General features: G+C 45.5%; 1 protein-coding gene and 1 long non-coding RNA gene across 3 annotated transcripts; one reads left to right on the top strand and one right to left on the bottom strand.

The window, feature by feature from the left end:
* Positions 1-585: 585 nt before the first annotated feature.
* On the top strand, positions 586-9,777 carry RPL26L1 (ribosomal protein L26 like 1; the record flags this gene model as incomplete). The annotated part of the gene is given in 4 exon segments (NM_001141990.2): positions 586-625; positions 1,010-1,185; positions 8,383-8,523; positions 9,467-9,777. Coding segments are annotated over 3 exon segments (438 nt in total). The 5' UTR covers positions 586-625; positions 1,010-1,017.
* Positions 8,629-16,491, bottom strand: LOC146395620 (uncharacterized). 2 transcript variants are annotated; one of them, XR_014831600.1, is made up of 3 exons: positions 16,432-16,491; positions 15,507-15,602; positions 8,629-8,763 (listed from the first exon to the last, which is right to left on the bottom strand). It is a non-coding gene; the product is annotated as an uncharacterized LOC146395620 (long non-coding RNA). The 2 variants fall into 2 exon arrangements; XR_014831599.1 differs by lacking the exon at positions 8,629-8,763 and adding an exon at positions 14,846-14,957.
* Between the last annotated feature and the right edge of the window lie 13 nt (positions 16,492-16,504).

Genomic DNA, 16,504 nt, shown 5'->3' with positions numbered 1-16,504 from the left:
GACATATGCAGCGGCCCTAAAAAGCCAAAAAATAAAATAAAGAAATAAAAAATACTTCAGCCAATTGCATCTAGAGCATCATGATGGTAAATCGATATGGCTAGACAAAGAGTTTGGGGAAGGAGAGAGACTATAGATAATGCATGTATTCAAAGAACATCAATGAGGACTCTATTGCAGACCCTGCAAAAGTTCTCCTTGTTGTTTCCGCTGTGGCAGAGTGGGTTAAGAATCCAACTGCAGAGGTGCAGGTTTGATCCCTGGCCCTTGCAGTGGGTTAAAGGATTCCAGGCCACCCAAAGGGTAGATTGCATGTGCAGCTTGGATACAATCCCTGGCCAGGGCACTTCCATATGCCGCAGGTGAGGCCTTTTAAAAAAAGAAAGAAAAGAGGAGGGGGTGGGGGTCCTTGCCCCAATGGTGCCAACTCACCGAGGTTCCCAGTATGACCCCCTGAAGCCGCCCAGCATTCCCATCCCACTGCGATCCCACCCCAATCCACAGGGGGTGCTATTCACTTTCCTTCCGACCGGAACGGAGCTTTGCTTTCCTTCTGCGCTTGCGCAGCAAGGAAGCCTCACTTCCGGCCCTGAGCAGCGCATCGTCTGAGCTCTGACGGCGCCAGGTAGGTGTATAGCGGCTGGCATTTTCTAGTTTTGTGAAGCCCTTTGCTTCCTTGGACCCCTGCCCTACGTGGTCAGGGGCTGCCCGCTCCCCTTAGACCTCACTGCATGATCCGCAGCCTTGCATTCTCCAGCCCGAGCCCTCCTTCCTCAGACTCAAGGGCCCAGTTCCTCCCTCCCCCCACACCCCACTAATGAAGCACGCACCCCTCTCGGACTTCGTAACCGGTGTAACGTCCAGGCGCCTCTCTTCTCCCCCCTCCTCTCCTTCCGAGGCTCTGTCCCTAGAGCTCTTATGCGGTGATGGGGAGAGGTGTCGCGGGTGGAGTGCAGGCCTTGGGGCCCTAGTGAAGGTTCCTTTGCTCTCTCCCTGCTTCTCTTTGCAGAGGTCACCATGAAGTTCAACCCCTTCGTGACTTCGGACCGCAGCAAAAACCGCAAACGTCATTTCAATGCCCCCTCCCACGTGCGCAGGAAGATCATGTCGTCTCCACTCTCCAAGGAGCTGCGGCAGAAGTACAACGTTCGCTCCATGCCCATCCGCAAGGACGACGAGGTCCAGGTAGGAGTCCGCCGGGCTCTAGTTACCCAGCAGTTTGGCGCTCGGGCTCCGTCGTTGACTGCGTGTGTTTGGACATAAAGTAGTAATTTTAGATTCACATCTTCCCGGGATCCTGGCAAGTAACGTGACCCTGAGATGTGTTAGACCAAAGAAGGAGCCCAGAGCCACCAAAGAACACCTATCTAGCCTAAATAAGAGGATTCCAATTCGGTTCTAATTCGGAAAAATATATTGTGCCAGCCAAAGGAAACTGCTTTTTTATGTAGTCCAGAGGCTGCTAGTTTGCCAGGCATTGCTCAGGGTGGCTCTTCGAACCAGACTTTGCAGGGGAGAATGGTGTGATAAAAGTGAAGTTTTGGTATCGTAAGCTTTAGTGGAAGCTGGGCATTTGGTGGTGCTGGATTTGGCAGGGAGAATGGAGAAGCAGCAGAAAGTCGGGGCCTGAAATTGTGAGAGTATGGCCCAAATGAGAAAGTATAAGCCTCCCCTTCTCTAACTGGAGCTTGGGGTTAGGATGTGTGGTAGGGAAGGGGAAGTAGAGGTGAGTAAGTAGGCAGAGGCTGTAGTCAGTCCTTGAAGAAATACTAACTGAGCACTCACCCAGGCACTGTTCTCTAGTAAACGAGCTGTGAACAAGGCCCACAAGGCCTTGTTACCATCAAGCTCACATGTTATTTATTTATTTGGTCCTTTTTTTTTTTTTTTTTTTTTTTTTTAAAGGGCTGCACCTGGGGCATATCGAAGTTCCCAGGCTAGGGTTCCAGTCAGAGCTGCAGCTGCCGGCCTACACCACAACAATGCTAGGCCTGAGCCACATCTGCAGCCTACACCGCAGCTTGTGGCAACACCAGATCCTTAACCCACTGAGCAAGGCCAGGGATGGAACCCATGCCTTCATGGATACCAGTCGGGTTTGTTACTGATGAGCCACGACGGGAACTCCCGAGTTCACATTTTGGAACAAGGTTTCCCAGCCTCAGCCTATTGACTTCTTGGGCTGGATAATTCTTTGCTGGGCTGAGCCCTCCTGTGCACTGTAGGATGTTGAGCCACATCCTTGGCCTCTCCCCACTAGGTGCCAGTAGCACCCCCTCATAGTTATGACCAGCAGAGACATTTCCAGATATTGCCAAATGTCCCTAAGGCACAAAATCCACCCCTGCCAACCCCTTCTATTGAGGACTGTCGTTTTAGAGAGTGAAGTGAGGGATTTGGTATATCATCCGAGGCATCAGGACTCTGAAGGGTGGAGGAGGATTGGGAGCAGAGGATGTTAGGCTGAGGGTGTGATGGGGATGGAGTGGACAGGACAGTTCAGAGGTCTGAGTCGCCTCTTTATCTTCCGGATCCTTCCTATGAGACACGTTCTAGAATGGGGGGATCGCAACTGCCTGTAGGGGCTAGTTAGGCAAATTAAAGGAATTGGACTCTTTTAAGGAAGAGCATCATATATTCTCAGCTCACTGCTGCTATAGGGGAATGCAGGTTCATTGTCAGATTCTTCAGTTTTGCAGGAGATCTGGAAAATTTGGATTCTTTATAAAAATAGCTTTTGGCTGAGATCAGCAAAAACTTCTTTTTTTTTTTGTTTGTTTGTTTTTTTGTTTTTGTTTTGTCTTTTTGCCATTTCTTGGGCCGCTCCTGCGGCATATGGGAGGTTCCCAGCCTAGGGGTCGAATCGGAGCTGTAGCCGCTAGCCTACGCCAGAGCCACAGCAACGCGGGATCCGAGCCGCGTCTGCAACCTACACCACAGCTCACGGCAACGCTGGATCGTCAACCCACTGAGCAAGGGCAGGGACTGAACCCGCAACCTCATGGTTCCTAGTCGGATTTGTTAACCACTGCGCCATGACAGGAACTCCCCAGCAAAAACTTCTTTATAACTAAATTCAAGGGTTGCATCTTGGTCTCACTGTCCTTGACTTTTTCAGCAGCATTTGGCATAGGTGGCACCACCTTACTTCTTGAAATAGTTTTTTTTAGCTTCTGTGACATTTCAGGCTCACAGTTTACTTCCAACTTCTCAGGCTCCTTTGCCAGCTCTTTCTCCTCCGTCTGATCCCTACCTGCTGGAGTTCGTCAGGGCCTGCACTTGGTCTTGATTGTCTTGCCCATAGTGTCCATTCCTAGAGCTTTAAGTGTCTGCCCTGTGCTAACACCTTCCTCTTTAAGATCCCAGTCCAAACCACTTTTCTGACCACAGATGTTTAGATCTTCCTGCCGAACTTCTTTCTTGGTGTGTATATCTCGCAGATATCTCAAGCTTCTTATGCGTGAGTACCCTTGACTGTGACACTTCCATCGCTGCCCGTGAAATGTGATTCTCCTCCCACCTTTCACATCTCAGTACTTGCCACTTCTGTCTCCCCACTTGAATATACATACATGAACCTTTAAATTACTGTTAACAGCTTTCTCTAATTCCTCTTTTCTAATCTCTGAAGTTTTGGTGATTCTCTTATAGATTCTTACCGATTCTCTAAGTTTTGAATCTGATTAGTTGTTATATTTCCATTTTAGATCTAAGCATCTCCAGCTTCTCCTCTTAGCCTAGTCCACTCTCTACAGAGTAGCCTTATTTACAAATCAGATCCTACTTCACCTATCAGCGGTGCTTGATGTGCCGACGATAAAAGCTGAGCATTGACAGGGTCCAGTTCCGATGTAATTTTCCAGTCTCCTCTCATCTTATGATCCCCCACATGCTCTAAACTTCAAACACATCAGTCTTTTCAGGTCCTTCACTGCACCTTAACCCTTTCTCGCTCTGGATCTTTGTCCAGAATGCTCCCTCTGTCTGGAGTGTTCTTCTCCTGTTCATCTAACTCCTCATTTTGGAGGTCTCATCTTAAATGTCTGTTCTTCAGAAAAGCCTTCCCAGTTACATAGGCAATATTTTAGCATAGCATCCCTTATTTTTCTTCCATAGCAATAAATACAATTTGAGATCCTTTTTTTTTTTAACTGAAGCATAATTTATGTAGAGTAAAATGCGCGGGTGAGTTTTGGTGGCTGTAAAACCATGTAGCCATCACCTGAATATGACACAGACCATCTTTACCATCTCAGCAGCTTCCCATGAACCCTGTCCCAGTTAGTGATTGTATTTTGCTTATTTATCTCTTAACTGCTTCTGTGCATCAAACTAAGCTCTATAAGGCCAGAGAACTTCTCTTCTTTGCTACCTGAACTCAGTGCAGAGCCTGACACATAGCAGGGGCACAGTCACTATTGAATAGATGAAAAATGATTGACCAGATGGACTCTGAAGGTGAGAAAAAGGAGGGCAGGATAAAAGAAGCTGCCACTTTTTTGTGTGTGTGTGTGTCTTTTGTCTTTTTAGGGCCACACTAGTGGCACATAGAGGTTCCCAGGCTAGGGGTCAAATCAGAGCTGTAACTGCCAGCCTACACCACAGCCACAGTCACAGCCACACCAGATCCAAGCCGAGTCTGTGATCTACACCGTAGCTCATGGCAATGCCAGATCCTTAACCCACTGAGCAAGGCCAGGGATCAAACCTGAAACCTCATGGTTCCTAGTCAGATTCGTTAACCACTGCACCACGACGGGAACTCCAAGCTGCCACTTTTTGAAGGCTTATGGGGTAGGAATTGTTTTTCTTTTTTTATCTTTTTAGGGCCTCACCCGCAGCATATGGAGATTCCCAGGATAGGGGTCGAATCAGAGCTGTGGCCACCAGCCTACGCCACAGCCACAGCATCACCAGATCAGAGCCTCGTCTGTGACCTGCACCACAGCTCAGGGCAACGCCGGATCTGTAACCCACTGAGTGAGGGGATAGAACCTGTGTCCTCATGGATACTAGTCAGATTACTTTCCCGAGCCACGACGGGAACTCAGGTTTGCTTTTCTTTTTAGATGTGAAGAAAATGAAACTCAGGCTAAATAATAAAGAAATAATATAGAAAATTCATGTTGGAGTCACGGAATCCAGACACTGGCTCCAAAAGCTATACTAGATAAGTACTTATCCATAAGGAGAATAAAACAGTCCCAGTTGTGTTTGTTAAAACTGCCTTTTCTTTCTCGGGATCCTCCGAATCTCACGTACCTCTTTCTCTGAGCAGCTGACTATTCCTCCTCCTTCACAGAGAAAATTAAACCTATAGTCCAGGAACTTTCAGAACCCCTGGCTCCACACCCTCTGACTCCCTGCAGTTCCACCCCTCCTGTCGTCATTCTCTCCTGTCACAGTGAAAGAGAAGTCCCCGTCTCTGTCTAAAGTTATCCCTCTGCCACTGTAGGTGACATCCCCACTCTCCTCTCCCGTCCTGAGAGCCTTCCATCCATCACCCCTTTTTTACAGTGTCCTTTATCTCTTCCTTCATCCTTGTCCTTCTCATCAGCATTTAAACACATTCCTGTTTCCCTCTCTTTATAAACTGTATTGTCCCGTAACTTCCTCTCCCTTGAGCATATTATGTCCTTTCTCTCATCCCCTTCAGATTTAAGCTCCTTGGGTCTTTTTTCACCTTCACTTTCTCTCCTCTGGTGAACTCATGACCTTACTCTAAACGGCTTCATCCCACAGCTCCACTGAAAGCACGATAGCCATGATACCCAGTGACCAGCTTGTCTCATCTGTTACTTTATTCTTACAGTGGTTGACCATTCTATGGCGTTGTCCTTCTCTTGGCTACTGTAACCCCATAGTCCCTGGTTTCCCTTTTGCAAGCTCTTCCAAAATGTTGGCTTTTCTCAGATTTCTACATTCTGCCCTCTTTTCAAACCACCAGCTCCCTAAGTCAAGTCAGGCTTCAAATTGCCATTTCTGTGGGTAACCCCCAGGTCTTTGTTGCAAGCCCAGTTGGCCTTTCAGCTGTGTTTGGAATTCTCCGCTAGAATGTCATCAGATACCTCGAATTGAATATGTTCCAAACAAAACTATTTTCTCCTAAAAGCTGTGTGGTTCTCCATGTTCCACGCCTCTGGGGAAGGCATATCCATCCATCCAGTTGCCCAGCCAGACTCTGGACGTCACCCTTGCGTCTTCTCCCTCACCGCTCCAGTCTGCTTGGTTTCGTCTTACCCTGTCTCCCTCTTCAGTGTCTAGTGTTTGTCCACTTCTCTTTATCATGAGTGTTCCATTGGCTCATTTTATCATCTTTCTTTAATCTTGATGATAGTTAACAGGGGCTTTTTTATAGGCTTTTCCACATGAAAGTCTCTAGGCGTGTAGACGGCGGTAGATTTTCAGTGAGGCATGCATGCCTACTCTCTTTTTAACCTGAAAATCACCTTGGTAAGTAAGCTGAACAATCTAGGTAGACATTAGGAGTATTGAGATTTATATATGGTATTTCCTGTTTTTTGTTTTTTTGTTTTTTTGTCTTTTGTCTTTTTTTAGAGCCACACCTGCAGCATATGGAGATTCCCAGGCTAGGGGTCTAATTGGAGCTGTAGCTGCCAGCCTACACCACAGCCACAGCAATGCAGGATCCAAGCTGCGTCTGAGACATACACTGCAGCTCACGGCCTTGCTGGATCCTTTAACTCACTGAGCAAGGCCAGGGATCGATCCTGCATCCTCATGGTTCCTAGTCGGCTCCATTTCCGCTCCGCCACAACTGGAACTCCTCCTCTGTCTTTCTTGATCAGTATTACTTATATTATGTCTCTTGTTTAATAGGTTCTTGCCTTTAAGGGAAACCACAATCTAGTTGGTTTTTGAATAGAATTGGAGTGAGAGCATATTTTTAGTATGTAAGAATATCCCACAAAATTTTAATTTAAGGAGTTCTCTTGTGTGCAGCAAGTTAAGGATCCAGTGTTGTCCCAGGCTAGGGGTCGAATCAGAGCTGTAACTGCCAGCCTACACCACAGCCACAGCCACAGCAGACCTAAGCCAAGTCTGTGATTTACACCACAGCTCATGTCAATGCCAGATCCTTAACCCACCGAGCGAGGCCAGGAATCAAACGCACGTCCTCATGGATACTAGCTGGGTTCACTACCACTCAATCACATGGGAACTCCAACTCATTGTATTATGTGCCGTATGTATGAAACATAACACACACAAGATTCAGACTATATCATATATATAGTTTCTTGTTCTCATTTGTCTCTAAAGGTCATATCTTAAGCATTTTTGAGGTCATAAATCATTTTTAATTTTACTTTTTTAAAAAATTGAGCTGTAATTGACACATAACAACATTGTATTAGTTTTGGATGTACAGTAAGAGAATATAAAAAATCCAGGTGGGAATTCGCATTGAGTCTTAGCGGAAACAAATCTGACTAGCATCGATGAAGACTCAGGTTCAATCCCTGGCCCTGCTCGGTGGGTTAAGGATCTGGCATTGCCATGAGCTGTGGTATAGGTCGCATACGAGGCTCAGATCTGACACATTGCTGTGGCTGTGTCGTAGGCTGGTGGCTACAACTCCAATTCAACCCCTAGCCTGGGAACCTCCATATGCTGTGGGTGCAGCCCTAAAAAGACAAAAAAAAAAAAGAAAAATCCAGGTGAAGAATTCCACCTGTCTTAGAATAACACAAAGCAGCTTTGTTTGTTTGGTCTTTTCTAGGGCTGTACCTGTGGCATGTGGAGGTTCCTAGGCTAGGGATCGAATCGGAGCTGTAGCCACTGGCCTCTGCCAGAGCCACAGCAGTGCAGGATCTGCCGTGTCTGCAACCTACAACCACAGCTCACGGCAACGCTGGATCCTTAACCCACTGAGCAAGGCCAGGGAGCAAACCTGCAACCTCATGGTTCCTAATCGGATTCGTTAACCACTGAACCACGATGGGAACTCCCTGTTTGTTTTTAAGGCCACACCTGTGGCATATCAAAGTTCCCAGGCTAGGGGTCAAATCAGAGCTGCAGCTGAGACCTACATTATAGCCACAGCCATACCTGATTTGAGCCACATCTTCAGCCTACACCACAGCTTGCAGCAGCATCAGATCCTTAACCCACAGAGTTAGGCCAGGATCGAACCCACACCCTCATGGAGACTACATCCAGTCAAACTGATGAGCCACAATGGAACTCCAACACAAAGCAAATTTATACCAAGAAAATTGTTGATATTGACTGCCAGGATTAATCTGTTTTTGTACAAAAAGTTGTATTTTTAGCCTGTGTGTTCCAGATAATTAATTTCCTCATCATGATGTTTAAGAATTAGAAACAGGGAGAATTCTCAATTGTATTTTCTCTTAGGTGGTCCGAGGACATTACAAAGGTCAGCAAATTGGCAAAGTAGTCCAGGTGTACAGAAAGAAATATGTCATCTACATCGAGCGGGTGCAGCGGGAGAAGGCTAATGGTACGACTGTCCACGTGGGCATTCACCCGAGCAAGGTATGGCCTAGACCCAGCAGTGATGGTGGCCGTGTAGCCTAGCATTCTTGGTGGGGTTGTTGGATATCCTGTACTGTCCCAGACAGGCAGCCATGATAAGGACATCCGGAATCTTCCAAGTCTGGCAGGCTTGGTTGGTTCCCTGGCTTAGTTATATCATCAAGGATCCAAATTCTTTTCTTCTTTCTTTTTTCCTTCCTTCCTTCTTTCCTCCCTTTCTTTTCTCTTTCTTGGCTACACCTGTGGCATATGGAAATTCCTTGGTCAGGGATTGAATCTGAGCCACAGCTGTGACCTATGCCACAGCTGCAGCAATGCCAGATCCTTAATCCACTGCACCATAGTGGGAACTCCCTAGATTCTTTGCTTGTCAGTTTTGTCATCCTTGGTGAAGGCCCCATCTAGAGCTGATAGCATGTTCCAGGCATCACTTCCCCATGAGGGAGTGTCCAAAGGGAGAAAAGAGAACCCCTCTTCCTGTGGCCCTCACCCCATCTAGTAGAATGTGCTGTTCCTCCTTTAAACTCATTTTATACGTTGAATTGTAGCGTCTCTCTCCTCCAGACTTTCAGATCCGTGGGCAGAATGGTTGGGTCTTACTCCTCGTTATGATCTCTGTATTGCCCAGTACCCAGTGGGAATGCAAGTATTTTCGGAACAATGCACTTAGCCATCCAAGGGAAGACAGACAAACATCCAAGTTGGAAGTATGATTTTTCAGAACCCAAGTGATATTTCATATCACTAAACTATCTAAATGGTCTCCTAGGAGTTTCCATTGTAGCTCAGTGAGTTAAAAACCCAACTAGTCTCCACGAGGATGTATAGGCCAGCAGCTGCAGCTCTGGTTTGACCCCGAGCCTAGGAACTTCCATATGCCGCAGGTGCAGCCCTAAAATATATATACATATCTCAAAACACGTTTGTTTTCTCACCCTAACAGGTAGTTATCACCAGGCTAAAACTGGACAAAGATCGGAAAAAAATTCTTGAGCGCAAAGCCAAATCTCGACAAGTTGGAAAAGAGAAAGGCAAATATAAGGAAGAACTTATTGAGAAAATGCAGGAGTGAATATACCCGTTCTGCAACATCAGTTTATCTGTAGATTTTTTTTTTTTCCTGGTGTGTGTTCTTTTGAAACTTTTCAAGATGTCTCTGCAGCATTTTGTTTCCTTCCTGTTTTTGTTATTGATATGTGGCTCTGTAAATCTGCTCTTGCTGTTTTAATAATTTTATGAATAAAAATTGGAAATGTTTTCTTGTTCCAAATGGTATTTATTGTTTTTAGATAAAATTCCATACTATCAATTCCCCACTGCCAGTCTTGTATATTTAATCTACAGGGCCACCTAATAGCAGCAATGAGGTTAAGATAGCCCCGCTTCCGCTGGGACCCTCCTGCTGATGTGTGGACAGGACAGGACTCTGGGCCCTAATGCAGAGGCCTTTCCCACTTGAGTGGAGGTCAGGATGTGAAGTGGCACGCACGAGGCCCCCCTGAGAGTGAGCACTCACACTCGGCCCTGCCAGCTTCCTCTAGTTCATGACCCACCCGTACCTAAGAGCCTGCACTTCCTGACCTGGCTGTCCTCCCAAGTCTTGCTGTTCATTGCCAGTGCCACTTCCTTGTGACTGAAATGCCCTCATCTCTCCCGGGACTAACTCACAGCCTATAGGCAAGACTCGGCACACAAACGGATTTTGTTTGTCCTGTTAATTAATAGGACACATTAATTAAAATTAATTTCCCCCACATGGAGTTCCCTGGTGGCTCAGTGGGTTGGGGATCTGGTGTCACGGGTTATGGCTCAGGTCGCTCCTTAGCGGGAAAAGCACTGTCACCAGGTGTCAGGCTCCAATCCCAGCTCTGCCACTAGACAGAAGCCTTTGAACCAGCTGCTTGTCTGAGCTCCCAGGTTTTCTCAGTTGTAAAAAGATAGTAATATCTGCATGGCCTTCCTGTCCCATGGAAAATGCAGAAATAAGATGCCAGGATCAAATGGGCTATTTCTGAGCACACTTTGAAAGTGTGAGTGTATAAATATCGCAATTATTGTTCAGTTAACTTGTATTTCCAATTCTGACATTCACTTTACACTCAAAGCAGTAATGATTTTTTCCCAAAAGATTGGTAAGATCAGGAGTTCCCATGGTGGTGCAGCAGTAACGAACCCAAGTAGTATTTATGAGGACTCGAGTTCAGTCTCGGCCTCAATCAGTAGGTTAAAGATTGAGCAACTGCTGTGAGCTGTGGTGTAGATTGCAAAAAAAAAGATCGGTAAGATCACAAACCACAGAACTCAGTGTGTGTGCTCTGACTTTGCAGCATTAGGAGCAGGTGGAATGATATCCTGGCTCTGGAGCCAGATGAACCTTGATTCAGAAGTCCTGCTCTGGGAGTTCCCGTTGTGGAAACGAATCCAACTAGGAACCGTGAGGTTGCGGGTTCAATCCCTGGCCTTGCTCAGCGGGTCAAGGATCCAGAGTTGCCATGAGCTGTGGTATAGGTCGCAGACGCGCGCCTCGGATCTGGCGTTGCTCAGTGGGTTAAGGATCATGCGATGCTGTGGCTGTGGTGTAGGCTCCAATTCCACCCCTAGCCTGGGAACCTACATATGTTGCTGGTGCAGCCCTAAAAAGCAAAAAAAAAAAAAAAAGAGTCCTGCTTTGGTCCTTGCACAGCTCATTTTTATGAGCCTCTGTTCCGTATTCTATGTAAGAAGTTGGAAATGCTGATCTTCTAAGGCTGGGAAAATTAAAGTTGCAATCCTCCAGACGCCCCTGATTTTAGGAGTCCCGTGGGTGCTTGCTAATAGTCTCCATCTCTGCCTGGAGATGCTGTGATGCAGTATGTCTAAAGAGACCTCTTCAGGTCTTGTGCACATATGTCGTTTTCACATGGCCCTTATATGATGCTCATTATGAGGTAAATTTGGGAAACTGTAGGCAAGAATGTACACACACACAGAGCATGTAAACACAGTAGGAGTCCAGCTCAGCAGCGATGTTAGCATTCAGAGCTGTATGTCTAGCGAGTATAATGAGGGGGTCAACCAGTAAAGGCTGTAGTTTGTTTTTCTTTTTTTGAGCAGGAGAAGGGTTTATTACTCGTAGCAAGTAAGGAGAACACTGGATATCTGTCCCAAAGCAGTGTTTCCCTGACCAGCAAAATTAGGGGATTTTTTTGGTGTGTGTGCACCCGGGCCAGGGATCAAATCTGCACCACAGCAGCCACTCAAGCCCCTGAAGTGAGAAGCCAGATGCCCAACTCACTTTGTAGTTTGTTTTTCAAATTTTGAGTTTTGTCTATTCTCAACCAACACATGTTTTAAGGTCCCAAATTTGTATAAAAGTCAGATTTCAAACTAGATTAGAGTAGGATGGCATCTGATGTCTGGTCTGAGCCCTAGGCTCCAGCCATTACACTTATCATTACATTTAAATTATGAGGAGTTACTGTTGTGACTCATTAGTAACAAACCCGACTAGGATCCATGAGGACATGGGTTTGATCCCTGGCCTGGCTCAGTGGGTTAACAATGGCAAACAAGGCTGGGATCCCACACTGCTGTGTGTGGCTTCAAAATACAAAAAAAAAAAAAAAAAAAAAAAAATATATATATATATATATATATGAATTCTTTTCTAGGAATCAGATTTGGTTTCTTTCCAGCAAACTATTCAAGCGATAGATAAGAGCTTCAAAAACTATAATCTCCCCTAAATCATACCAGACTGCTTATCATCAGTCCTGTGAATAATAGTGCATGATTAAGAGCAGGAATTCAGCATCAACTCAGAGCTCTAATCCCAGCTCAGTCTGCTCCTAGCTGTGTGACCCTGGGCAAATGGCCTCACCTCTCTGGCCTGTTTTGTAGTTTATAAAATGGAACTAAAAAGAGTATTTAGTAGTTCCCTGGTGGCTCAGTGGCTTAAGGATCTGGTGTTGTGAGAGCTCAGCATACGTGAGCTATTGTCTTTCCAAGGAGATTGCCAGTGGGTTTGTTTGCAGGAGCAGAGGGAAAAGTTTTTCTCCAGGGAGTTCAGATAAATGCTGGTTCTTGAATGAAGGGGGAAGGTTTAAAGGCAGCGATGTAGTGTTTGGGCCGGTGCAGGAAATAGGGACCGCAGAATGCCCCCTGGGTAGGCTTGCTTATCAAGGTTCAGGCCCCAGGGGTTAGCATGCTTCCTGGAATGAGTTTGAATTAAGCAGTTTCCTACTGACCTTTTCAACGCATTTGCAGATGTCCATTTACTCGAGTAAGTCCCCTTGTGCTATTTTGGGAAGACTCCCAACTTTTTAACTTCAGATAAAGTTTTTAGCTTCTGAATGTCTGCTTTCATAGTGCACTCGGGTCTGAGATGTTCAGCTACAGAACTTTCAATATGAGTTGGGCAGGCAAGTAAGTAATTGGATCTTCTGGGAACCGGGCAGAACTGTACCAGCCAAGAGTCCTCTGTACCTTGTTGATGCTGAAGACTTTGAGCAGTTCCAATCTGGTAGTGGCTTGAGTCTTTGTTCATTTTTTTTTTTCCTTTTTTGGTGGCCCCTGCCCAGCTTGTGGAGTTCCCAGGCAAGGGATCAGATCTGAGCCACAGTGACAACGCCAGATCCTTAACCTACTGAGTCACACAGGAACTCCTGAACTATTTTATTTTTATTTTATGTTATTTTATTTTTGCTTTTTAGGGCCGCACCCGCGGCACATGGAAGTTCCCAGGCTAGGGGTCAAATTGGAGCTACCGCTGCCAGCCTACACCATAGCCACAGCAACGCAGGATCTGTGCCTGCAACCTACACCACAGCTCACAGCAACGCTAGATCCCTAACCCACTGAGTGAGGCCAAGGATGGAACCCGAAACCTCTCGGTTGCTAGTCCAATTCGTTTCTGCTGTGCCAAAACAGGAACTCCCAACATTTATTTTAAATTCATTTAAAAATAACAATAGGGAGTTCTCTTGTAGCTCAGAGGGCTAAAGATCTAACACTGTCACTGCAGAAGCCCAGGTCACTGCTGAAGCACAAATTTAGTCCCTGGCCTGGGAACTTCCATATGCTATGGGCATGGTCATATAAATAAATAAACATTGAGCTAAAATATGTTAACAGAAATAACATTTTTTTTTTGAATTCCCATTGTGGTGCAGTGGAAACGAACCCAACTAGTATCCATGAGGATACGGGTTTGATCCCTGGCCTCGCTCAGTGGGTTGGGGACCTGGTGTTGCTGTGAGCTGTGGTATAAGTCACAGATGAGGCTCAGATCCTGTGTTGCTTCGGCTGTGGCGTAGGCAGGCAGCTGTAGCTCCAACCTGACCCCCTAGCCTGGGAACTTTCATGTGTTGCGGGTGCGGCCCTAAAAAAAAAAAAAAGAAAAAAAAAGAAAAAGAAAGAAAGAGATAACATTTTTATGGAAAAGAACTATCTTTTTTATTTTTTTCATTATAGTTGGTTTAGAAAATAACCATCTTTTCTAAACAAATCAAAAAAATGTAGTGAAACCAATGACATTGTGTTACATGTTTGCAAAATTCCTTAACGTCTGGCTTGATAGAAGACAAATGGATTCTTATACTGCTTCTGCATTCAATCTGTTGCAATATGTCGTTGTGGAAGAAGCATAGGAAGAAAATTCAGCCTCGCACAGATTGGTAGTTAGAAAAGAGAAGACCCAAGAGATAGGCCGGAGAGTCTCAGGGACTCCCCAGGATCCTGGGACCAAACTGCCCAAAGTCTGATTTATTTCCTGAGGCATCCTTTAGATGCCCCCAAAGCAGAGGCTATTTCTTCATTCGGAGGGTCACTGAATCCTAGCTCCTGGACTTCTCCAGTTTTCACTTGGACCATGTGATAAAATGTTTTTGACAGACTGACTGATAGAGGGAGCTATTGGCCAATAGTAGCCCACAAATTAAAGATTAAAGATTTTTCTCATTTCCCAGATGAGGAAACAGAACTGGTGTTTGAACAGCCACATCCCTGTCCTCCCTGATATCTGCTTCTCAGAGAGGGTGCCAAGAAAGCAAGGCAAAAGTTAGACTTCGGATCAATTTAAAAGAAAATAATATCTCCATTTATTTAAGAAAGGGGAAAAAATTTACAATAGCCAAAAAAATGGAAGCAACCCAACCATCCATCAAAAGGTGAATGGAGAAACAAAATGAGTATATACATACAGTGGAATATTATTCAGCCTTAAACAGGAAGGAAACTCTGATACATGCTACAACATTATGCTTACATCAGGTATCTTTTTTTCTTTTTCTGTACCTGCGGCATGCAGAACTTCCTGGGACAGGAATCAAACCTGCACCACAGCAGCGACAACACTGGATCCTTAACCCACTGAGCCACCAGGGAACTCCTGTACAGCAGGTATGCTGAGTAGTCAAACTTATAGAAACAGAAAGTAGAATGGTTGTTCCTAGGGGCTGGGTGAAGAGCAAATGGGGAGTTTCGTAGTGGGTTTGCAAAAGTTCTGGAGATCAGCTCAGGTACACGGCAGTGTAAATATACTTAACACTACTGGACTGAAAACTTAAAAATGGTTAAGAAGGTAAATTTTTTGTTATGTATGTTTTACCACAATTAGAAGAGAGTTTTTTTTTTTTAAAAAAAGGAAATTGAAAGAAAATAGGAGCAAACTTTTTTCTCTGATAGAGATCAGGGTGATCTCACCCTTTCTTAACTATTCAGATAAGTTGTACAAGTGTTTATTAAGCACCTTCCATGTATAAAGTGCTCCTAGGGGGCAAAGATCAGTTTAACACGCTCATTCTCAAGCACTCTATCCTCTAGTAGAGGGTTGGCTTGATTATGCACACACAGAAGTACAAGGCCACAAGACATGCATTAATGCAATGAAATAGGTCTTGGAGAGCGTGGTACTTGGACTGGAACTTAAGGACAATAGAATTTTTGCCGCAACTGAGCTGCTGGGGGAGCAATATGAGCACAAAGGAGACCAACTAGTTTCCTACCTTGTCCTTCAGGTGAAGGCTGGGCATCATATTTGAAGAGTTGGTACAGATGTTAAAGATCATTGGTCCAACTTCTCATTTAATACAGGGTCCATTCTAGTTGAATGAAGAAAGAAATCAGGAGGTAATTCGAGGTGAAGAAAGGTGACTACTGCAGAAAAACCATGGTCCAGGGTAAAGTACGTTGGATTGGTTTATGGATTTGCTTTCCATCTTGCTTCTGTCTGAGAGCTCTTCCAGAAAGGGGTTCTTTCACTGTTCCAAGGTTGTCACATACATACTACAGTGAACGTATGTGAAGCTTGGCGTGCATTAGAAAGTCCACGTTACCTTCTCCTCAATATTCTGGCTTTAATTCCTACTCCCTTTTCAAGGCTCTGCTCAGAACTGGCTGCGGTGGACAGTCATGCTCTTTGGTTCCCTCTATCTTGACACTGCACTGAGTGACCTGCTCACAAGTCCTTCTCCTCACCAGTTCATGAATTCCTAGAGCGGGTGGTGGTGTCTGATTTCTGTAACCCCAAAACCTGGCTCAGTGCACAAGTCTAACAGTAGGTCAGTAGCTAAGAGCGCTGGCCTTGAAAATCACATCATCAAAGGTTGAATCTTGGCTCTGCCACTTACTAGGTACCAGACTCTGGGCAAAAATTGTAACCTGCTCCCTGGACCTCAGTTTCTTTAGGTGCAAAGTGGGTACAGTAATTAAAACTACTTCATAGGCTGTAGTGAGGTGTTCGAAAAGAACTCAAGCACTTAACTCATATACCAGTGCCTGGCACACAGGAATTCTGAACAGAAAATTACTATGAAGTTTTCTACACGTTTGTTGCATAAGAAGCTAAAGCTGTAAATAACTACATGTATTTCTTAAAAGGGCCACGTTCTTGCCCGGAAACTGCTAAGCCCTTGGTGACTTGACACTTACCTCTGGGGCTACAGAGCGAGCGCCTTCTGTCAACAGGCAGTAAGCTCCGAGACCCTCCGGGAGAGGGCGGGGC

The sequence above is a fragment of the Sus scrofa genome, chromosome 16, assembly GCF_054392235.1.
Source record: "Sus scrofa isolate SSC_HxYL_T2T_F1_AM1 chromosome 16, Sscrofa_HxYL_maternal_Yorkshire_Landrace_v2.0, whole genome shotgun sequence".
Lineage (NCBI taxonomy): Eukaryota > Metazoa > Chordata > Mammalia > Artiodactyla > Suidae > Sus > Sus scrofa.
Note: the sequence above shows the minus strand (reverse complement) of the source record. Positions and strands in the feature narration are given on the sequence as shown.